Source organism: Neolamprologus brichardi, chromosome 14 (genome assembly GCF_056152115.1).
Source record: "Neolamprologus brichardi isolate AB-2024 chromosome 14, ASM5615211v1, whole genome shotgun sequence".
NCBI classification, from domain to species: Eukaryota; Metazoa; Chordata; class Actinopteri; order Cichliformes; family Cichlidae; genus Neolamprologus; species Neolamprologus brichardi.
The window spans coordinates 32,411,148-32,432,580 of NC_142117.1; the positions used below are offsets into that span (position 1 = coordinate 32,411,148).

The 21,433-nt window shown below is 40.1% G+C and overlaps 1 protein-coding gene across 1 annotated transcript in view; it reads left to right on the top strand.

Moving 5' to 3' along the window:
* The window catches only part of maml2 (mastermind like transcriptional coactivator 2), a 34,240-nt gene that overhangs the window by 11,340 nt on the left and 1,467 nt on the right, over positions 1 to 21,433 (top strand). The window contains exons 2-4 of the mRNA XM_006796642.3: positions 15,279 to 16,448; positions 21,034 to 21,198; positions 21,285 to 21,393. Coding sequence (XP_006796705.1) covers positions 15,279 to 16,448; positions 21,034 to 21,198; positions 21,285 to 21,393 — 1,444 coding nt within the window. The remainder of the gene's footprint in view (positions 1 to 15,278; positions 16,449 to 21,033; positions 21,199 to 21,284; positions 21,394 to 21,433) is intronic.

The following is a 21,433-nucleotide window of genomic DNA, read 5'->3' on the forward strand; positions in this document are numbered from 1 at the left end:
GCTAGATAAAACGGTATAATTACTGTGGGAACTTTAAAACATGACCATTAACGTTAAAGTTCCCTGGATATTATTCATTGTTGAGAACACTTTGTTTGGATGTGGTTTGGGAACATAAACTGCTAAAAGAAATTCTAACTGCAGTTCAAACTAGTCCCTATAAATTTACCCAGTTATTTCAAAGACAAACGTATAAGACCAAAATGTCTCTTGTTAACACCCATCACATGTTTGACTTTCCCACGTCTCAGACTGCTAGACCAGCTTGACTAGTGCGTCAGATAGAGGTTTAGAGGAAGAACATAGATGGCCTTGTTTCTTGCCTCTGCTCCACCAATAAAGCTGAGAAGTGGCAGCTGGAATGTTTGCCTCATTGCTCTGCTGTGGTGAGGTGTCACGGTGCTGAGCTATGCTTTGGCGCCTGCATGCTCTCCACCTTGCCTAGAGGCGCACAGACGAGAAATGTGAATGTGAAACCAGGGGAGGATCTCTGATTTCCCTCTGCCCTGCCCTGTTGAATCCTCCATGGTATTGTTTTAACATACCTTAAACACTTCTTAACACTGTGCTTTATCTTTAGGTCTATTGCAAAAAATTAGTCCAGAGGCAGATGATTCTAAAAATGGATTAAATGTATAATATGTTTTCCAAAGAGACTCTTATATCTGCTGTTTGCAGAACTAGTGAGTGAATTCTGTTTTCTTTCCACTAAAGGATGTAGTCCTTGTGGAAGGATTATGAACAGAGACATGGAATCTCACGCTAAAATGGACACTCAGGCCATAAAAGAGCCTTACTTTGATGATGGATTGGAGGACATCTGCTTTAAACTTCATTTTTTGTGTAGGACTTTGCTTAATGTCAGCCAAATTGCTCAAGTCATGTAGGATAACTGTGGCCATTGCCTTGATTTCCACAAAATATACAATATGACAGCAGTTTGGTGTATTTACTGCTTAAAGAAATATGAAAAGGAATAAAAAAGGGGAAGTTCAGGAAGGAGAATCCTGCTGTCTAAGCAAGTATTTTTATTTTCTTCTCCATAAGGGTATTTGCTACGGTCCAGTATTGCTGCATTTGCCTATAGAACTTTTATCCAGTGCTAGGAGAACAACCTCCTGCTAAATGTCATCAAGACTAAAGAGCTAATCGCGGACTTCAGTACAAAGCAGGCAAGGAATTACAAGCCCCTGATCATCAGTGGTGCACCAGTGGAGAGTGGACAGCTTCCGATACCTGGGTGTCCTCATCACTCAGGACCTATCATGGTCATGTCATATCAACACTCTGGTCAAGAAAGCCCGCCAGCTCTCTTCTTCCTCAGAAGACTCAGACTTCCATCTGCCACTGAGGGTGCTTAAGAACTTCTACTCCTGCACCATCGAGAGCGTCCTGACGGGAAACATCTGCACCTGGTTTGGGAACAGCACCAAGCAGGACAGACGAGATCTGCTGGTGGTGCGCTCGGCCGAACGCATCATTCAATCAGAGCTTCCTGACCTGCTGTCCATCTATACCAAACGGTGCAAGACCGAAGCCAGGAAGATTATGATGGACCTCTCTCATCCCAAAAATGTACTCTTCTCACTGTTGAGGTCTGGGAAGCGTGTCCGCTCCCTTCAGACCAAAACAGAGACAATGAGGAGGAGCTTCTTGCCCCAGGCTATTCGGGCCCTGAAGCAGGTGTAGGACATGACTGGACTCTCACACACTCTGTTTATCTGCACACTTCTCATAATTTCTTTCTTAAATTGTTTATATGCACATTCTATTTTTATCTTTATAATTGACCTTTAACTCTTAGTTTAGTCTCTATTTCTTAGGTTAAATTCTTAATTTATTGTTTACATCTGTTGGCCTTTTTTTATTTAACTGCGGATTTTTAAAAAAAATTGTACTGCAAATTTCTAAATTTTAAATTTGTGAAGTTTGTAAATCTATTTAATTTCTGTTGTGTAGTTTAATGGTCAGGCATTGTACAGCAATAAGCATTTCACTACATGTCATATTGTGTATGATTATGTGTGTGACAAATACAATTTGAATTTGAATCCTATCGTTCTCACTCTAAAAAAGTGTATTCAATCTGGTAAAGCCAGATGGTGAATGTTGCTTCCAGAAGATGAGATTGCAATTAGGAAAAAGTGTATCCTGTAAGTCCATATGATTAACTTTGAAAGTAATTTGTAGAGTAGATCCAAATAAAGCAAAACATCTTTATGAGGCACACGTGGCAATTTAAAAAGTTCTTGAATATTTCTGACTGCATTTGGTACCAGGAAGTTGGGTCAAGTGCTGCCTAAGAATGATCATTAATCAATCAATTATTAAACTTTTGGATCAGTTTTACATGCTATTAGTGCAACGTATTAAGAGCATACCAAACGAAATTCTAATAAGATGAAAGAATATGATCAAAATACAGTTAAAACATCAAAACATGAAATACTTCACTTAGTAGAATATTACTAGAATGAGCTCTCTCTCATTTTCTATCTTTTGTGCGGGGGGCAGGTTGATTGTTCTTGTAAATGAACATGGCAAGTGATCATTTAGCCAGTAAAGGCTCATTCTCCTGCCCTCCTGCTTGCAGAGAAAAACTGTGATGCTGCATTCTTTTCATAGCTGATAGTGAGAAAGTGGGGTTATTATGTGTGCGCATGCACGATAACAAGGAGGAGAAAGAGAGAGTGAAGAGAACATTCCTTTCTCACTCCCACTCTCTACCACCACACCCCCATCGCTACTCGCTGCCACCCCACCCCCAGTTTCCTTCCTGTGCTTTTTTTAGAGTCTATTGGATGTTTTTCCCACATCCGGCAACAAAGCAGACCTTTTTTATGCCATAATCTAACAGCATGGTGTTCTGCGGTTCAGTTATACACAGACATGGTCAAATGTAATAAATTCATTGACTTTAAATAAACCACTGTTTCCTAACTTTAACTCCAGACTGCTTAGGTAGCCTTGCAAGGTTGACTTTGACTCTTAGAGAAGAGTTTGTCGACTACTGCAGAATGTATTCTGTAATCACGATCATGTGATTTGTACAGTGCTACAGTACAAATTTATGGTATTAAAAGGGAGGGGATTATGAAATAAATGAATTACTCTATTGGTCAGATTGTGGGCCGATATAGATAGTGGAATCTGGGTGTATGCTGTTCAGTATAGAAAACAACCCCATAATTTTCCTTTCTCAATAGAATCCTAAGATATATGTATATCGACTGATATATTGAGCTGAATTTATTTAGCCTTAAAATCGGTTTTGGCATCAACCACAAAATAAAAAACAAGGCAGCAAATAGAAAGTAAATGAACAATTGCACATAGTTTTTCAGATTATGTCACTGGTAGGTCATTTAAGAGTCTTGGAGTCCTTACCACAATTCGTCTATAGATTTAGTTTGTCTCAGGATCTTCAATCTTTTCACTTAATCCCAGACCTCCGATGTGATTTTGGGATTAGGGGTCCATGGGGTCTTCTGCTGGACTTCTTGTTCATTGTGTGCCCGATGCATGGCCGTGCTGTTGAGCTACTTTTTCTCCTCCTGATAGATGTAACTTCAGATGTATCTCTACTCAAGCTGAAGGATGATAAAATGTCACCAATGCAAGTTGCTGTAATTTTTTTTTTGAAATTGCTGACTGATTCTGGAGGTAAAATATCACACGTAATGACCTTAAAAATACAGTAACATAACATTGTTATATAACACAGATAGTCCACATTCTGCTGTATTATGAATACTTTAACTATTAACATCTGGCTGACAACATGTCTGTATCTTACTATGTAACATTTTTTTTAAATTACTGTATTGGAACGTCTAATTGCTTGTAAGCCAATCTTACCACTTTTGCCAACAATATGTTTGTTAAAATGTTCAAATTTCAGTCTCCTGGTTGAATAAGTAGCATCCTTGGGTAAGATACTGAACCCCAAGTTACTCCCAGTGTGTTCGTCAGACTATGAATGTTAGACTGAAAGCATTTAGATGTAGAAAATGGAGCTTGTGCAAATGCGTGAATTAGACATAATGCATAAAGCCCTTTGAGTGTTCAAGTAGAGTAGAAAAGCACTATATATATAAAAAACAGGCAATTTAGTCATTTCTTAAACATAAAATATACACGAAAAACCAATTTTTCCATGTGGACAGAGAATTTAAGAATTGATTTACCGTGAAAGAACGCGACCTGAGGAAGCATGAATACTATTATATAGACTGATCTATTACTGCATTTCCTAATGCTCTTGTTAGTAGTACATTATCTCGGAACAACTTTTCAAAGCTCTGATTAAAATACTGACACACATGTCTGTTTGCGTTTATCCCATTGTCATTCCCATTGAATTAATTCCCCTGCCAAGAAGGAATTTCCCAAACAATTGTGCTGCCTTGGCTTAGTTTGTACCAACAGGCTCATCTGTTTTGCCTGAAGTAGTCAAAGTGAAGAGGAAAAAAACAGCTGTCTAGTCAGTGAAGAGACGCTTCGCCAGTTGAGCTGTGAAATTCACAAGTAAGCAGGATAATCTCTTTCACCCAGACCAAATATTATATCCTGTGATGGAAATTTGAATCATTCACTGCACACAACCTTGACCTATCAAGGTGTAATTTCATGTGACAACAGCATACGGTACGGTGAGATATCCTAAATCTCGTCACACTGGTGCTCGGTAGGTATTACCTTTTGTTTGAATGTCACTTTCCACCTGCAGTATATAAAGGTATATAGGCAGCAGCATTGTCACATATTTACATAACTGTGTGAGGAGAAACATTGCAAAACATGTTTCTACTGTCAACTTTATGGTAGCAGGGCATTATTATGATTTACTAGTTTATCTGCTACGTGATAGCTTCTGTTATGATATTGCCTATGAGTTGGCATTGGGAGCAGATTCTGTTCAGCTCTTTTTATCAAATGCCACATGGCTCCCTTGCTGGAGGTGTTTTCTTTTTTATTGTTCAGTCTATTTAGTTGATATTACTTGAACATTTAAAGCAGTTTGCTCTTGATGAACTCCACTTCAGTAGCAGTTAAACTGTAGGTTTTACGAGATGTTCTTTCCTAAATCTAATTTGCAACACTCAGCAGTTCTCCCCACTGATTTAGTCAAACACATGTGATCACATGATTACCTGTACATGTGGTTGCCTTGTTACCAAAGCCCACTTTAACTTGAGGCTAGAGGCTCAGTATTCAAATTTTTTGCTGCTTTTGGAAATTTTGTCTGCTCCACCAAGCCGTCTCCTGCTTACAAAATAATTTGGCAGATCGCTGCTACAGCAGTCCTCAGTGCTTTTCATTATTTAATCTCATGTCTGGCAGAAAGACTCGGGTGTCACTATCATGGGCTCATGTCTGTTATCACATAATAGAGATCTTGATACCCTTATAAGCTTGGTGTGGCAGCACACAGACCAGTTCTCCACTTGCTGCAGGAACTGGCTGGATTGATTCTCTGACTCCCAGTCACAGACAGTGACGGATGTAGCTTCAGTGTGTGGAAAATAAAAACGAGTGAAGCCAGTGGGCAAATGCTTTACACCTGCATTCTTTCTAATGGCCAGAAAGGAAGGACACCTCACGTCACAAGTTTATTAGTTTTAATGAATACAGCACAGTGCTCATTTTGTAAATTATTGTCCCAGTTCAATAAGTGATAAAGAATGGTTTGTTGTGAGGTGAGATACCTTGTGACTGATCAGTCTATACTGTGAGAACACAATGTTCCTTACTTTGTCAGTCGCATCCAGTTTCAAAACAAAAAGATGGCAATAACCAAAATCCTCATGTTGACGTTTAACTAACAAAGGGTCATACCACAGTGTCCTTGTCCATCGTGTATATACTCTATATGTAACATATCTCCCAGCAAGCAGAACAAGTGCTGCTGCAGTTACCTGCAATTTAAGACAGTGAAATTGGACTGTGTCGTTGAGATAAAAATCGTAGGGTGCAACTTGTGTGTGTGGTGCAGGTATTACTCGTGTTTTTAGGATCTGGAAGTGTTGCAGGTATTACTTATTGGGACAAAAAGCAACCCCTAAAAATGTAAACCATTGAGTTGTATGATGAGGACATACAGTGTTGCAAGGCTAGAATTAGGCTTGACAAGTGGTATTTATAGTTGGGCTAAGAGAAAATCTCCAGGCTCCTGTGTTTGTGTAAACATGTACTGTATACAGTTGTAGTCGGATTTAGACATTTTACTTCTAAGAACTGTTTTGACAATAGATTGATAGGATGCCCAGAGGTGTTTTTAGCTTCCCACAATTGTCACAATCAGCATAAATCAGCCTAATCAGCCTAAAATCAAAACAGTTGCCTTTTGAATGAACCTCTGCTATCACATCATGGGAAAGTACTTTTTTTCCCACTTGGACAGATTACCTTAGACTGTCTCTCACCAGCGCTGACATGTAACAAGACCTAAAACACTGGTATACAAGGCCTACTAGACCAGTCCTGTGACTGCACACACACAAGAGCAGCATGCATGCAGAAACTTGCGCAGAGATCTAGGCTTTGCTGCAATCTTGAACTCTCCCTTCCACGGTGACAGCCACCACACAAGACAGTGGTAGTACCCGCAGGGCTCTATAGGAAGGCAGTTTGGGCAACCTATCAACAAAATGTTTTATTTTGCACACTGTTAGTCTAAATTACAAGTTGGGACAGCAACAGAGGACAATTTCCTGTTTACCTTAGGAAAAAAAAGTCCTGAAATCCTGAAATTTAAACATTCACTTCTACCTCATTCACTTTAAAGGCAGTCATTAGAATTTGTTTTTGGGTGCCTAACTAATTTCAATCCAGTATTATCTCCCCTTTTAGCTTTCTTACATCATTACATTGTGCCTAAACTGCACAAAAAGTCTAGCTTTAGCTGCTAAGTGTTTCTCGCCAGTGGTTAGTTCCTTAATTTGTCTGATATTTTGGTGTTAGAAAGGTATATCAGAGCTTGTTTCTTGAAAACCACTGTCTATGGGCAACGCAGGAACATTGAATCTCTGCAGGTTTAACAGTGAATATCTGGATTAAGATCTGAAAGTTTCAGCAAACAAAAGAAAAGTGCATTTTAGCTTATTTTCAGCCTCGACTTCATTCCTTCATTGCCGTTCACTGTTTCCGGTGTTTGCAGTGCATTGCAGTAGTTATCTCACAGACTAAAATTGTTTTTCTAACTAGTGTTGATATTTATCAAATTCTAATGTCTTTTTTTTATCAGTGTGGTTGAGTTGATCATAGAGCTCATAACAACATTTGCGGCTTTGCATTTGAGTTGTTTACAGCTGATTTCAGATAAGTTATGTATTTATTTATTGTGGGAAAGTCCTTCCAAATAATCAGTTTTTATGCTTTTATTTGTTTTTTTACATATAAAAAAAATCCTCCCCCTCTTTTTATGGCCACAGTTATTATGAATCAAGTAAAACAGTTTGGAATTGGACAGATTTTTTTTTTTTTTTTTTAAGGTATAAGCCTAATATGTCTCATATTGGTATTAAGTAATAGTTTGTTTTTGTTCTTCTGGGAAATGTCAGATGTCTGATGATAGATTTATGCAACGGTCACATATTTTCTGCACCATGATCCCCTAATGCCTCCCCGCCCACCTCCAGTCCTCCCAAAAACACACACATTTTCCTTGGTTGGAGTCAGTGAGCTCTGCAGTGTTTTCTGTGTCCGTCTCCACCAGCGCAGGGCTACACAGACCTTATTTGGAATGTCAGAACAGAACTGATAGGAGTAGGAGTGAAACAAAGCTTCCCACTCATTTATTTTTTCCTCTTACTTTTAAGTCCCTTTTCAAACCGAATCAGCAGAGGATTGTTTCGTAGCATGAGTGCAGATTAGTGTGACTGCTCGCCTATCCAAATGCATGTGTGTGTAATTTAAGCGAAAGCTGAGAGAGATGGCAAAACTCAACAAGTATACCCTTTTCAACTAGTGGATTTTTCAAAGCTTTCTCCATTGAAGCGGTTTAAAACACTAAATGTGTTTTCTCCTCTCTAAAAGCATGAGGCTTATCAAGGCCTGGCTGAGTGAAGCAGCATTAGTACAGCATTAACCACTCAGCCCAGGTTTCCCACGGGATATAAAATGGATCCTTGTTTCACTAGGAAATCGCCATACCAATGCTGCCGAAGAGCACTTTGCTGTAGCCACACCAGATATTGACAAATGTTATTTCCTGATTGGGAATTGCAATCAGTACACTTGAAAGGGAGCATTGAGGAATTCATAATCATAATAGATGAGTGATATGGCACAAGCAGGGCAAAAAATACGGTGCAATTAAAGATTATCTCGTCAAAACTTAGTGCAGGTCCTGAATAATATACACAGTTAGCACAATAGCCAGTGAAGCTACATAATGGGTTTTCTTTGTAGTGGCCAGAGATATGACTGGAATGGCACAGGAGTGTGTTGCTCAACTCAGTAGTGGCAGTGTTGGCTCTCACTGTGCTGCAGCTGCATGCTAAAGAGCAGCCAGATGTTTTAGATGGTGAAATGAGCCTAGTGTGCAGGAAGCGGTTCTGCATGCCATAGGAATCATCTTTGAAAACAGGAAGGGAACTTGTTCCCTGCTTATGTGCCTTTTCCTGTGGCATGACCGGAGGCAGGCCTTGTGTTTGGCGTTTGCTGGGGAAAAGGTACTTGAAATTGTTTGGTAATGGCCTTTAACGGGTACAAGCGTTACAGCACAAACTAGAAGAGCCTTTAACTTGTTCAGAGACAGATTTTTTTTTTCCAGAAAAACTAAAAACATCTTATTATCTACTGTGTCATGTGTCCAAATTTCCACCTCCGCAGTAGTTACATTCTTGTGTACTGTTACAGCTAAACCAAAACAATGCATGGAAGCTGTTTTAACCAGTTGGAGACTACCTTATATATAAAGCTACCTTATATATATATATATATATATATACTACAGTCCTGCTTAAAGATCTATGTTTTTGTTCTTCACAGTCCTGCTTTACTTCTTCTGTGGTAACAAGCTGTACATCAAAATGAGCTACTGTCTGCAAATATTGCTACCCTTAAATTGAGTGTTTACATTAACAATGTGTGACATGACCCTATTAAAACAATGTGATAGTATGATCATTTAAAGATGACAAATTTACTGATGTTAACTATTCACATAATGTCATGGATGTCATAGGTGTTCTAAACCAAAAAAGAAAACTTCTCAAAACCCATTGTACACTACTCTCACAGCACCAACGATGGAGAGTCACAGATGGCAACTACATAACAAGCTAAAGAGTCCAGTTTAGATCAAAAACACAAGTAGAGGAATATGAATGGTAGGGCAGCAACTAGAGATTATTTTGGTAGTCGGCTAATCTGCCAATTTGCAGAAAAGTAACAAGGTTACGTTTTGTTTCTGCTGAGCCCAGGTGGGGTGTATTGTATAAAACTTTTTGCAGGTTTAAACCTTGGCTGTTATGATTTCTTTTATGTTCTGATTTAAAGTATGTCGACCCACCCACACCCTCAAGCTGTTTCTCAGAGTGAAAGTTGTTTCTCACTTTCTGCCCTTAAGCAGAAACAGTGCAGTACGCCTATTGAAAGAAGATGAAGGTAAGGTAAATTACACGCTTACAGCACTTGGTATTGTACCAATGAGACTCTAAGCTGAAGAAGGACCTTAGCAATTAGCCAAGTTGATAGGAAAGCTCAGTATCTGGTGACCAGCTCTGCGTTTGTTAAATGGATGGATGCTGTGCTGCACAGAAGGAGGTTTAATGGTGTTTTAAAATTTACTGTGAACAAACTTTAAGATCAGAACAGTTGAATCTAGAATTTCTTGCTTTGCACAAATTTATCGCACAGGTACCTTTTACTGGAAAATAGAGTCGGATGCGATGCATAGGATTGTTCCTGAATCTGGGGAGCCCTCAGTCCTCCTCAGTAAATGTCTCTGTGGTTAAGAATGACATATAGATGAGAGGCGACAGCAGTGTCAGGAGCTCTGAGAGCCACATGGCCATGGGTGATGTGATGTGACAGCTTGTCACTGCGATGTCGGTGACCTGTGGTACGTCTGCAGTGGCACGGCCTAGCTGGTGCTGCGGTAATGCCTTAGTCGCAGCGCTTAGACTCTGTCATTGTATCTGACAGAATATATATATTGAATATAGGCCATTGAAACTACTGCCCTGGGGAAGAATAATTAGTATTTTTAGATCAATACAAATAGTAGATTTACTAAAAGACCTTTTATATAGTGTCATCCAGAGTTTTGCATTTCATTACATAGGGTGCCTGGTAATAGAAAAGAGAGCTGCATTGCTTGGCTTATATGAGTTCTTATGATGTCCTTGCATGTTTTTGGAGAATGTTCTCCTGTCCTTTAACCTTGGTGATATCGCATTAAATATTTCTGGATTGTGAACATGCCGAAGCAAGGACTAGCTATAATCTTCCCCTGTAATCTTCAGATTTGGACAGTGGGGAGCTCTTCTTTGGAAGGTAAATGTCTAACAGGATTTTTAGTGTTCAAGCTGCTTTTGATTAAAATAGCAAGTTTCTCTACGGAATGCTGGAACTGAGATACAGTAACTGTTTTAAAAAAAAGAAGTCTGCCCTCAGTAAACATAATGGATGATTTCTCTTCAAAGGAGCTCTTATCATCTCTTCCCATTTCCCAGAGGCTGCCACAAAGCTGCCTCTTTTATTCCTCCTGCTGCTGCCGCTGCTCATCCTTCTCTCCTGCCTGCTCTCTGGAGGGCATCCTCAATCTAATACAACTGTGTCAGGAAGTATGGGGATGCAAAGTGCTGAGGAGCCAAAAGTAGCCCACCTCTGCAGTGTGCTGCTTCGTCCCAACACACACCAGCCTGATTAGGGAGGCACGCCATGAACCTGCGCTCACATTCCTGTGTAACCTTACGGCATATGAATTAAATTCAATGTAACTATCCAACAAAAGCAGAATACCTGAATTATAATAAAAAGACTTATTATTGCGTCTACTAAAGTTAAATTCCTTTTATTCTTACTTCTATGCAAATCCTGTTGTTCAATGAAATGTTTGTATTGTGTTAAAGCCAAAGATGGCTCTTTAAATTTAAATTGAAGTGCAAAATTCTTGGTAGTGATTGAGTATGTTTTCTAGTGATTGTTATGATATCACTGTTATCCCGGAGATTTTTTGTTTTGTTTTGTTGCATAGTATCAAATACACTCTGCTTACCTCGCTACTCACTGAAATATGCTGAGTAAAACAAACAAGGATTCCCCCCCCACCACCACCTCTTCGATGACCACACACACACACACAGTATGATTTGCCTATATACTGCCTTGTGAATATACATACCAAGTCTGAGCCTTAAAATAATGAAAATGTTCAAGTTATCATGGATGTTTTTTGGCTACACTATCATAGCTTGCAGCTTCCTTCGGCTAGTTCAAATTTTATAATTCGACGGAACTTTCCACATTTGGGCCTGCAGATGAATTTTGTGTGACAGCTGATCATTGGCACTGGTCTGAAGGTTCTTATTTCTTATCTGGCAATAAATGAGCTGAAATCCCCTCTTGCAACAGTATGCAACCTGCTGAACTGCATAAATATTATGTCTCCCTAGGAACACAATAGTCGTATTTATTCCTTTATTTTGGGACTGTTTTTTTCCATGTCAAATGCCGAGAGGGAGGTCTCTAGCTCTCTCAGGAGCAGATTGCAACATGTTTCAAGGCTCTGGTGAATAGATTAAAGGCTGGCAAGCTCGATCTCTCGTTGAGCCACACTCTCTTACTCACACATGCGCAGACACAAAACCTGCAAACACTCTAAAACCTATACCCTTAAAGCATGTATGGCTCAGAGGGCTGTGCCACTGGACTGACAGATGGTACCATGAGGCTTGGTGTTGCGCCGTTGTGATGGCTCACCCGGAGCCCCATCCACACTGCTCAGCATCACTGCAGTGCTCAGCTTGACACACAAGCCAACAGCCTTCCAGCTCACATGAACAGATAGGCTCTGTTGACATGGCCAAGGTCAGGTTCCTCACTGACACAGTCAAAGATCATCAACAAACGTGAACCGGAATATGTTCAAAACTGAACTTATCATTCTTAATTTCCTCAGGAAAATCATTTTTTGGAAAATTGTTTCCAAGCTTGGATCAGCGGCTCTGCACTGTGCCGTATTGGGTTATTTTTCGGTTTACTATAGCTGTGAGAACTTTTAATTTGATTTTCCAGCTTGTACTAATCCATTTTTGAAAAAAATAAAATAAAATCCTGGTGTACACACTGTGCTAAACTATAACCTTGGGACTGACAGTGGCTGAACGTTTTGTCAACACAGAAAATCAACGGCGCTGTTGCGCGTGCCTCTCTTAGATGATCAGTATATAATATATAGGTTTAAGCCGCTCATGCAGAAGGAATCTCTTTCAAAGTGATTCAGAGCATCTGAGCTCATTAAATGTTAATCAAAAAATCTATTTTGAGATCACTAGGAGATCAGTCATGAGGATTTCAGGTCAGCTGTGAGGCCACTGCATCCGAGTACTGAGAGTTGAGTGAGCAGGATGGTCCTTTTTTGCCGTGAAGTGTTTGCGCTTGACGTTGGGGTTTGTCCCAATTGAAGCCAGTATCGTGACACATATGAGTGACTGAAGCATGAGAAAGTCTCAACTGCAAAGTCTTGAGACACTTCATCCTTGAAGTTTGAACTGAACACTACTCCTGGCTATTTTTTTTGTTGTTTTTTTTTAAATGGCACAGAAACAGAAATGAGGCAACCCTCTCTCACAGTGGCTTTTTGCAACACATGCACTGTCCTTTCCATTATTCATGATGTGTTTTCACTGACAGTGCCTTGAACCATGAGGAGTACTCCTGTCTGTCTTTTCCAGAAAGAGCCCTGTGGAATGAGAGAACATGTACCTGAGGTGCACACACTAAAAAAAACAGCCTGTTCTCATCTGGTTTTGGCGAAAATCACATGTCGTAGATTATGTGGCTCTCACTGAAGATGGAAAAAGTTCATATGGCTGATTAACTCATGGAGCATTTCCAGTGTAAAATTATATGTAACTCCAGAGTTCCCTGTATTAAGCAGGAATCAAGCAGCCAGACTGCCATTAGGATAAGAGTTTTTTTCCCTCTCTAGACTCTAAGAAACTGTCTGCTGAGGTTACTTTATCTAGCAAAGCATGTTTTGTTTTTTTATTTATTAGTCCTTTATTTATCCAAGTAAAAATCTCATTGAGATTAAACATCTCATTTCCAAGAGAGACCTGGCATCATGGCAACAAAAGTCATTTAATGTAAAAAAAACCACATAGGTATATAACATGTGGTTTTTTACATGTTTAAATTATTGCCTCTCTTTTTGTTTGGTATTGGGTTGCATTTTATTTTGTTTCATTACTTTTTAAATTATTATCTTAATTACTATTATTATTTAATTATTAATATTATTATTATTAATTGTTTTATTTTTTGGGTGGAAACCAATAAAACGTACATTACATTTCACTTACCAGCCTACTTTGTTTACTTATTTGTCCCTGTCGAGAACATTTTTTAGATACTACTCTCTTTTTTCTGCTATTGAAACAATCCTCAATGCAGATTTCAAGATTCCTACTGCACTGGGCTATGCCTCCAAATAAGTTTTAATGTGGCAAATGTTGCACATGCAAGCCCTGTTGGGGCTGTTGGATGAGCTTAGATTAAGAAAAAAACAGATTTTTATAAGCACCTTGAAAGTGCAAACTCTCAACACAATAGGAGGCAAACATCCAAGAGAATGAAAACTGACCGTAGCATTTTTTAGTTTTTTGTTTTTTTGAGTGGATTCATACTCATCATAAAATGGGGCAAAAGTAAGGGTCAGCTGCTTTCATGTTGAATTTTTCTCCAGGATATCTTTGTTTTGCAGTTGCGGTTTAAAAAAATGTGGTTTGTATTAGCGAGATAAAGTTAAATGCAAAGTCAGTGTGATTAAACACAACAATGTCCCTCTGCTTTTAAGTGCATCAGCATTATTGTCATCATCCAGTTACTGTGTCGAAGCACGCATGGACATGTATTAGCATTTACAGGCTTGGTGAGTCAGAGATATTTGTACCTTGATTAACATGAACTGTTGTTAAGAGCATTAGTAGAAATAATATGACATGAACAGAGTAGAAATGTAGTGAACTGCAGGATTCGCTCCAAAGCCTCAAGCTATGAATCATCTTAATGCCAGCTAGTGGAAATGAGTCAAATTTGTTCCACAGTGAAATATGCAACACACTGATACTCCTCCTATGATCAGGCTGGTGTACAATTAAAACCATTTTGTTTCCATGCAGGAATCGCATTAAAATATGGTCAGATAATCAGCCATTTGTATGAATGCATGTACACAACAGATCGCTCCTTAATAGACAGCCTTTCTCGCTGTTGTTAAAGACTCATATTGGAGATTGTATTGTTTTGTTGACATGATGATATCTTCTCCTAAAAATATGACTAATTTTTGGAATAGTAAAATTCACAGTTAGGATGTAAAGAGTGTTGCTGTGCGCTTAGTTAGTTCCACCTCTGTTCTTATTACCTTAAATGAAGACATGGATAGAGGACAAAAGGAAATCAGATATCTGCACCAGCATGTTAAGCAGAATCTCAGCCACAAAGGAGAAACTCTGTATATCTAACGAAGCACAATGGATGAAAATATAATGTATGCAAATGAGGGAAACAGACAAAGAGCTTATTCTTCTCTCTGCAGTCTGTCGACTATATCAGATTCCTAACTATCTTCATATCCCATTCAATGCACTCAGGCTACATTATATCAAAACATTTTTCCAGTTCCTTCTTGCTGTATTGCAAGAGTTTAAATAAAACTGTGTATTCAAATTTTGCGCAATCTGAATGTGCATGGTCTTACCCGTATTTGTGATTGATGCCAGAATGAACCGTTTGAGAAATCACTGCTTTTTTTAACTTTAAGATTAGCATTTGTTAATTAATACGTGTGAAATTAGTCTTGAATACATGGTGTCACTTCACGTCTGTCTAGTGTATTCATTTTCAGAACTGCTTTACATTCTCTCACATGACATATTTTCCATTAAGTACAATAAGTTAACTCCGGGTTTACCTGAACTGCATACCTGCTGGGGTTATTTTTGAGGGGAGGGGGTTGCTTACCTTGTGATAAAAAAGGTAAATGTTAAAAGCCTTTGATATTTTTTTTCCTGGGTTTAACTTCTATATGTTGTTTTTTGCAGATTCATGGATCTTTGCGAAGGAAGATTGAGGGGCATGCCCCAGGACAAATATCAAAGCAAAATGGCCTCTCCTGTGGTTTCCCTGGATCAGACTTTAAGCGGGTCCGTGTGGACCACAACTTAGCCCAGTCCCATTCTCTGCAAGGCACCTCAGCCATGAGCATGCAGAGGAAGAATTACATGATGCCTCATGCACTGGGGTCAGACATATTCAACATGACCCTGAAAGAAATGAAGAAAGAGCCCCCTGAGATCCAGTCTTGTGACCAGTCAAATGCAGAGATGATGTTTGACTTCAAAGATGAAGGTCAGATCGATCCAGAACTCCAGGATCTCTTTGATGAACTGACAAAGACGGTGCCTACACTGAATGACCTGGAGTTTGAAAAGATGCTAAAGCAGGATGATACATTTGGCTTGGATCTAGGACGGCCAAGCTCGGCGGGAGCAGCTGCCAGTCTGTGCTCTCCACTGGAGAAGCCGATAAAGACAGAGCACTCACCCGATTTTGGGCAGGCTCATTGTGGCTCACCACAGCTTCGGCCCGCTTCTGCAGGGCCCACTTTCACATTGACCAGCACGTCTTCAACCACCACATCGCAAAAAGCTAACACTCAGGCAGGACACCCAAGGATGCCCTGCTGGCCTGAAATATCTCACGCAGAGCAGCTAAAGCAGATGGCAGCAAACCAGCAGCAACCGAATTCTCTTCTCCATCACCACCACCAAACCCCACCTGTGGCCATGACCAGCTGGGCTCCTTCCATGAGCACCCACTCCTCCACCAGCACCTTCCCTCAAGACAATGTCTCTAGCCCACTCCCACTCAACCAGCAGAGGATTGGCTCTCACAATAAAGGGATCAACAACTGTCTCTTCAAATCAACCAGCCACAATGGCTCCAATCATTTGGACATGAAGGTTCTCAGCACCAAGCCTACATTGCATTTCAGCCCCAAAGTACCCCATTCTGCCAGCCAGCCCATGTCTATCATGACGAACCCAGTGAACAAGACAGAACAGCAGCAACAGTCACCTTCACCTGGTCCACATCAGCCACATTCAGGTCTCCATTTCCAGAATCAACAAATCCCCACATCAGGAGCCCTTTGTCTGCAAACCAAGACTGCTCACGGAGGGCTGCCTTTCAGACCGTCACAGCAGCGGCAGGTAAGGTCTCTGTCCAAAATTCCTTTACACACGATTGCCCTTATGTGAAAACACTATTTTAACTTTTCAGCTCTACAGCAGGACGGCTTCCACAATTAAGAGATTTGATGTAACATGTGCCCATAGCGGCATATCAAGCATAGCTAGTGCCATGAAATACTGAGACCAGTATGGCTACTTAATATTCTGTTTGATCCACAGAATGTTTCATATTTCTATTTTACTGCACTTTATGAACAAAGTCAATAACACCACCGACTGCCTTTTTTTTCTATAGAAAGTCTAGTAACATAATCCAAAGAACAATCAAACGTACTCCTTTAGTTGTCCTGCTGGCATCTTCGGTTTGCTTGCAGCAGCCAACCTGCTGTCTAAAACAGCTACAATGCAGCTCTGTTTATTCTGCGACTTTATTGTTCTCGCTAATGTCTGTGTGTGTGCGTTTGACGATGACACAGATTGCCAGAGCATGGTAGATTATCATGCAGGACTTCTAATTTCTCTGCTTGTCATGGTGGCTCCCTGTCAGGGCACAGATATGCACAGCGGGATTTGCTAATTGGAGGTTGTTAGCTACAAGGGACAAGTGGTGGAAAATGACAGTAATCTGCTTAGCCTAGTGCCGGAGGTTGAATCACTGATTTGTTATGATTGGAGAGATTTAGACCCTCCCCTCTTTCATTTTTTTGCACCAACAATATCTGTAGCTGCCTTTGTGTGAAACGATAATGCGAGCCCCGCAACAGAGCTCTCATAACCTCTGCAGATCAAGGGAAGTGCTTGGGTGACTGGGAGAGGGTGGGAAGAAGGAGAGAGGGAGGGAGTTATGCAGACATGGAAGTAAACCAGGTAGGATCATGACATTTACATCAACACATCAAAACGGGACCAGTTTTACCACTGCTAGAGCTATTTACACTTTAAACAGTGGCTGTTCATGGTTACCTTGAAACTACTTGACAAATATTCCCGATATCAGAAGCCTTACATAAATGTTTGAGGCAGAAATACACAGGCTTAAAGATTGGTAGATGATTTAAATAAACAAAGAAAAAAAAAGCATTTTCTGGGCTCAGATTGACCCCATTTCACAACATTTCTAATTTTTTTTTATAAACACAATGCATCATTTCAAGCAAATGTACTGGCTGCCGTAATAGTGACAGTAGTATTAGTGTTGCATTAGAGATAATAAGCATTTTTTATCAAATATGTAAGATGTGGTATCTAATTTAAAAAGGATCGCAGTGAGAGAAAAGGGGAAGACACTTAACAGAGCTGGATATCAAATAATGAAAAAGACTTGTGAATTTGTTGAATTATTAAACATTATTTCAGAGCTCCTTAAAGTAAAACCTCTTTTTAAAAGTTTGTGAGAGGTTAAGGGCTTGGTGAGACAGCTTTCCCAAAGAGATTTTATTTTTTAATGTGACCAAATAACCAGCACGTAGCTATGAATATGATAGGGTTAGAGTTGAGGATAAATAAAAAAGACCTTTATAATTTATGGACACTATTTATAATTTCAAGCTGAGCTAAAAAGTGCTGATAATGGTGTTTGTAAATTTTAGCCAGCATGTACAGGGTTAAAAGTCCAGCTAATGAGAGAGGGACAGCTTATAGAGAGGAGAAAAAGAGTGGAGTCTCTTCCCACAGTGAACTGAATTAGTAATGCCAGAGAAATAAAGGTCCTGAAAGAGTGCCCTGATCCCCTGTGTAACACAAGTAACTAGCAGTGGGCTTCCTTCCACTGCCTGAAGCTGGAGACCGTTATTAAAGCATGCACGTCCAAACATGTTTGAAGCTTCTTACTAATAATCACTTTCTGAATCAAACCTGACGAAATTCAAATCCACCACTGTGTAAACCTCTGAGGTTGCACAATATTCGCTTCACCCACTTAAAGTACTCATACGAGTACATTCTGGAGCAGCATGCACTAGAGGACACTAATGCATTATGAAACCTGAGTTACTGTGGTTGGTGGCAATGCTGTCTCAAGGACAAAATTTTGTGTTGCTAGTTTCACCAGTTGTGTAGCTGTCTTGTTTGTTTTGGCTAAAGAAAAAATACTTTGCGGTGTAATATGAGTGCTAATAAAGAATGAGGCAATCCTGCAGGTGTTTATTATTTTTAATTTCTGAAATATTGCAGCAGTGGAAAAAGTACTGCTTCAATAAAAAGAAAAAAGCTCTGTATGGAGTTTTCGGTTCCAGAAAGACCTTTCAGGGAAACAAAGAAAAATGGTTTTCAAGCACAAACTATGTTAGTGAAAGTTAATGACTCAAGTCAAATAGTTACTGAATATTTTTCCATATTAAATATCTTTATAGCAATATAATGACCTATGTTTACATATTTTTTTATTTCAAATTCAGTTGTGTACACATGCGTCACAAATATTTGTCAGACAGTCTCATCCAAAGCGACATCCGTATTTTCTCTGCATCAGATCAAATGAAGACATTTGACAGCGATTTCATCATCCCATAGTTTTTAGTTTCGGCTAAAACCAATTCCTATTTTTATACGACACACAAACTTTCTGGAGAATACTGTCCTTACTGAAATGCATGAACCCAGTCGCCAAAGTAGCCGAATGCTCACAGTGCATGCCACATAATCTGGCTGCAGACCTGAGCTGGATGTCATAACCCGTCTAACACATTTCCTTTCTGTTTTATCACTACTACTACACAACTGTCTAGTAACGGCAAACATGGAGTAGAACTCAAAACTAAGGCAACATCTAAAAATAAAGGTTAACTCAAAGTAAATAAGGACTCCTCAACTTTTGTTGTCGATCTTGTGGCACCAGATCCTTCAGTTAGGATAAGAGCGGGGCCATAGGGGTTGAGCCTACCAGGTCACTCCAGCAGTGCTGTGAAGGGAGTACTTGTTTCCTGGGAAAGGGAGCTGCGGCCAAGTCCAGATGCCGAGGCGCTCCCCAGGGACAGCATCCTGAGACCAGACTGGAGGAAGTGCAGTGTGAGAGCCGGCGAGGCTGGGCCTGGATCACTGTCAGCTGCCTGCGCTGCCGCAGGATGGGAGACTAAATCACTCCGCTCCTTCTCTCAAGCCCGAGCCACATGTGGTATTCATTTACAAAAAACTTGTGAAGAATGGAAGGGGGGAAAACATGGAAAACAGCTTTATGACACATCAGGATGACAGAGGATTACTCAGTTGTACACGCTAAAACACCCCTCATTGGGTCTTTTCTTACAACAAAGACGGATCAAGCTCTCTTCAGTTTACCTCTGTGGGGAACAAGTCTTTGAAGGTCACGTTTTCTTATAGACTCGGTAAATGGATAAAGTAAATCAAAACCAGTGACTCTGCTTTCTACTGTAAGAGGAGAAACCACTGTTTTGATGTTTCAGTCCCTGTGTAACCTCATTGCCATGCTTGGTTTGCTGTGTGGGTTGAACTCGGGCAGAGAAGGCGAATATTAGCTTACGTGAAGTGGCTTGTGACTCCTGATGAGTTTCGCCTTCCCTTATTCTCTAATCCTGTCTCGTTACTTCTCCAAATTTCAGTCCATTCATTATCATTCACTAAGACTAGTAGACACACACACACACACACACACACACACACACACACACACACACACACATATTCTTCCTTTTTTTTCTTCAGAAAATCAGAAAGCTACTACCCTGTAAATATTCATTCTCTGCAAAGACTCTGTCCTTAAGTAGTAGCTTCTGGTAAATGCACTGTTGGATTTCTAATCCATTTTACCCTGGGAAACATTTTAAGTCAACACAATGACTGACACTGTATACACAGTATGTGTTGACTTGGATTTGGTGCACATTAACCTCCTTCGTGACAAATGTTCGCACTTGATGCAAGCTTGTGTGTTGTGAGGGTGTCCACATGAAAGGCTAGTTTTATTTGGAGCGCTTGGATAGTCGCCACAGCTGTCTAAAAAAGCTAAAGAAAATATGAAATGGAAGGACTGTAACATCTTAAGCACCATGGCATTCACGTGGTGAAAGATTATCTGCAACAACAACAAAAAAAGCATACACTGAGCACAAAACTTTAAACGAAAAGCTAGTTTGGATCTCTCAATTCCTGCGCCGCAGACTACAACATTTTAATCAGTGATAGTGTCAGGAGCCAAATGGGTTTCTAGAGGATGGAATGCCTCCTTGCCAAAAACAACACAGTGATCAGTAAGGGAGAGCTTATTAAATGGAGGTAGTCATGGCGCTGGCGCTTAACTTCCCATCGGCACACATTTCCTGCTGTCTCAGGGATTCTTTCCACTCTCTTTAGACACAATTATCAGGGGAGAGGCAGGCCTTGAGGATGACTTGAACCCCCCCGCACCTCCCCCAACAAAAAAAAAAAAAAGAACAGAAAAAAAAAGCCCCCTCCATTTTTCCCTTTTTCATCTGCAGAGGGAGTAGCCTTGACCACATTCTGGAGGTTGAATAGCATCTTTGAAACAGATATATGATGTCTTGTAGAGTTTTGCCCCCTACTGGCATGCCTGTGTTGTTGCAATGTTTTTGATTTTGTGCTTTCACTGAGAGTAATGCAAGACCATCCTATTGTCTCTTTTTCAAAGGGTCTTCCTGCTGGTCCAAGGCTGCCCACTAATGGAAGCTTAGGAGTCATGTCAGCCCAGCCACAGCCACGACCCCCGGTCCCAAACAACCAGCAGAAAGGGCCTCCAAAAACACAGGCCATGCAAAGACAGCTCAACCAACCGCAGCACACCATCGGCAATTCAGTAAGCTGCATTTACATCATACCGTTTTCACTGATTAATTACGATTGTTTTGATCAATCATATGAATATACTGTTTTACTTTCAAGGACAAAGACAACACACATGATCAGTTTAGTCGTCACCTGACAAGACCACCGCCAGATTACAAGCAGTCAAGAAGTATAGCTGGAGTTCAGCAGGGAAACATCTTCCCAGGTACTTTAAATTTCTAGTGATTAAGGGAATGCTTTACATG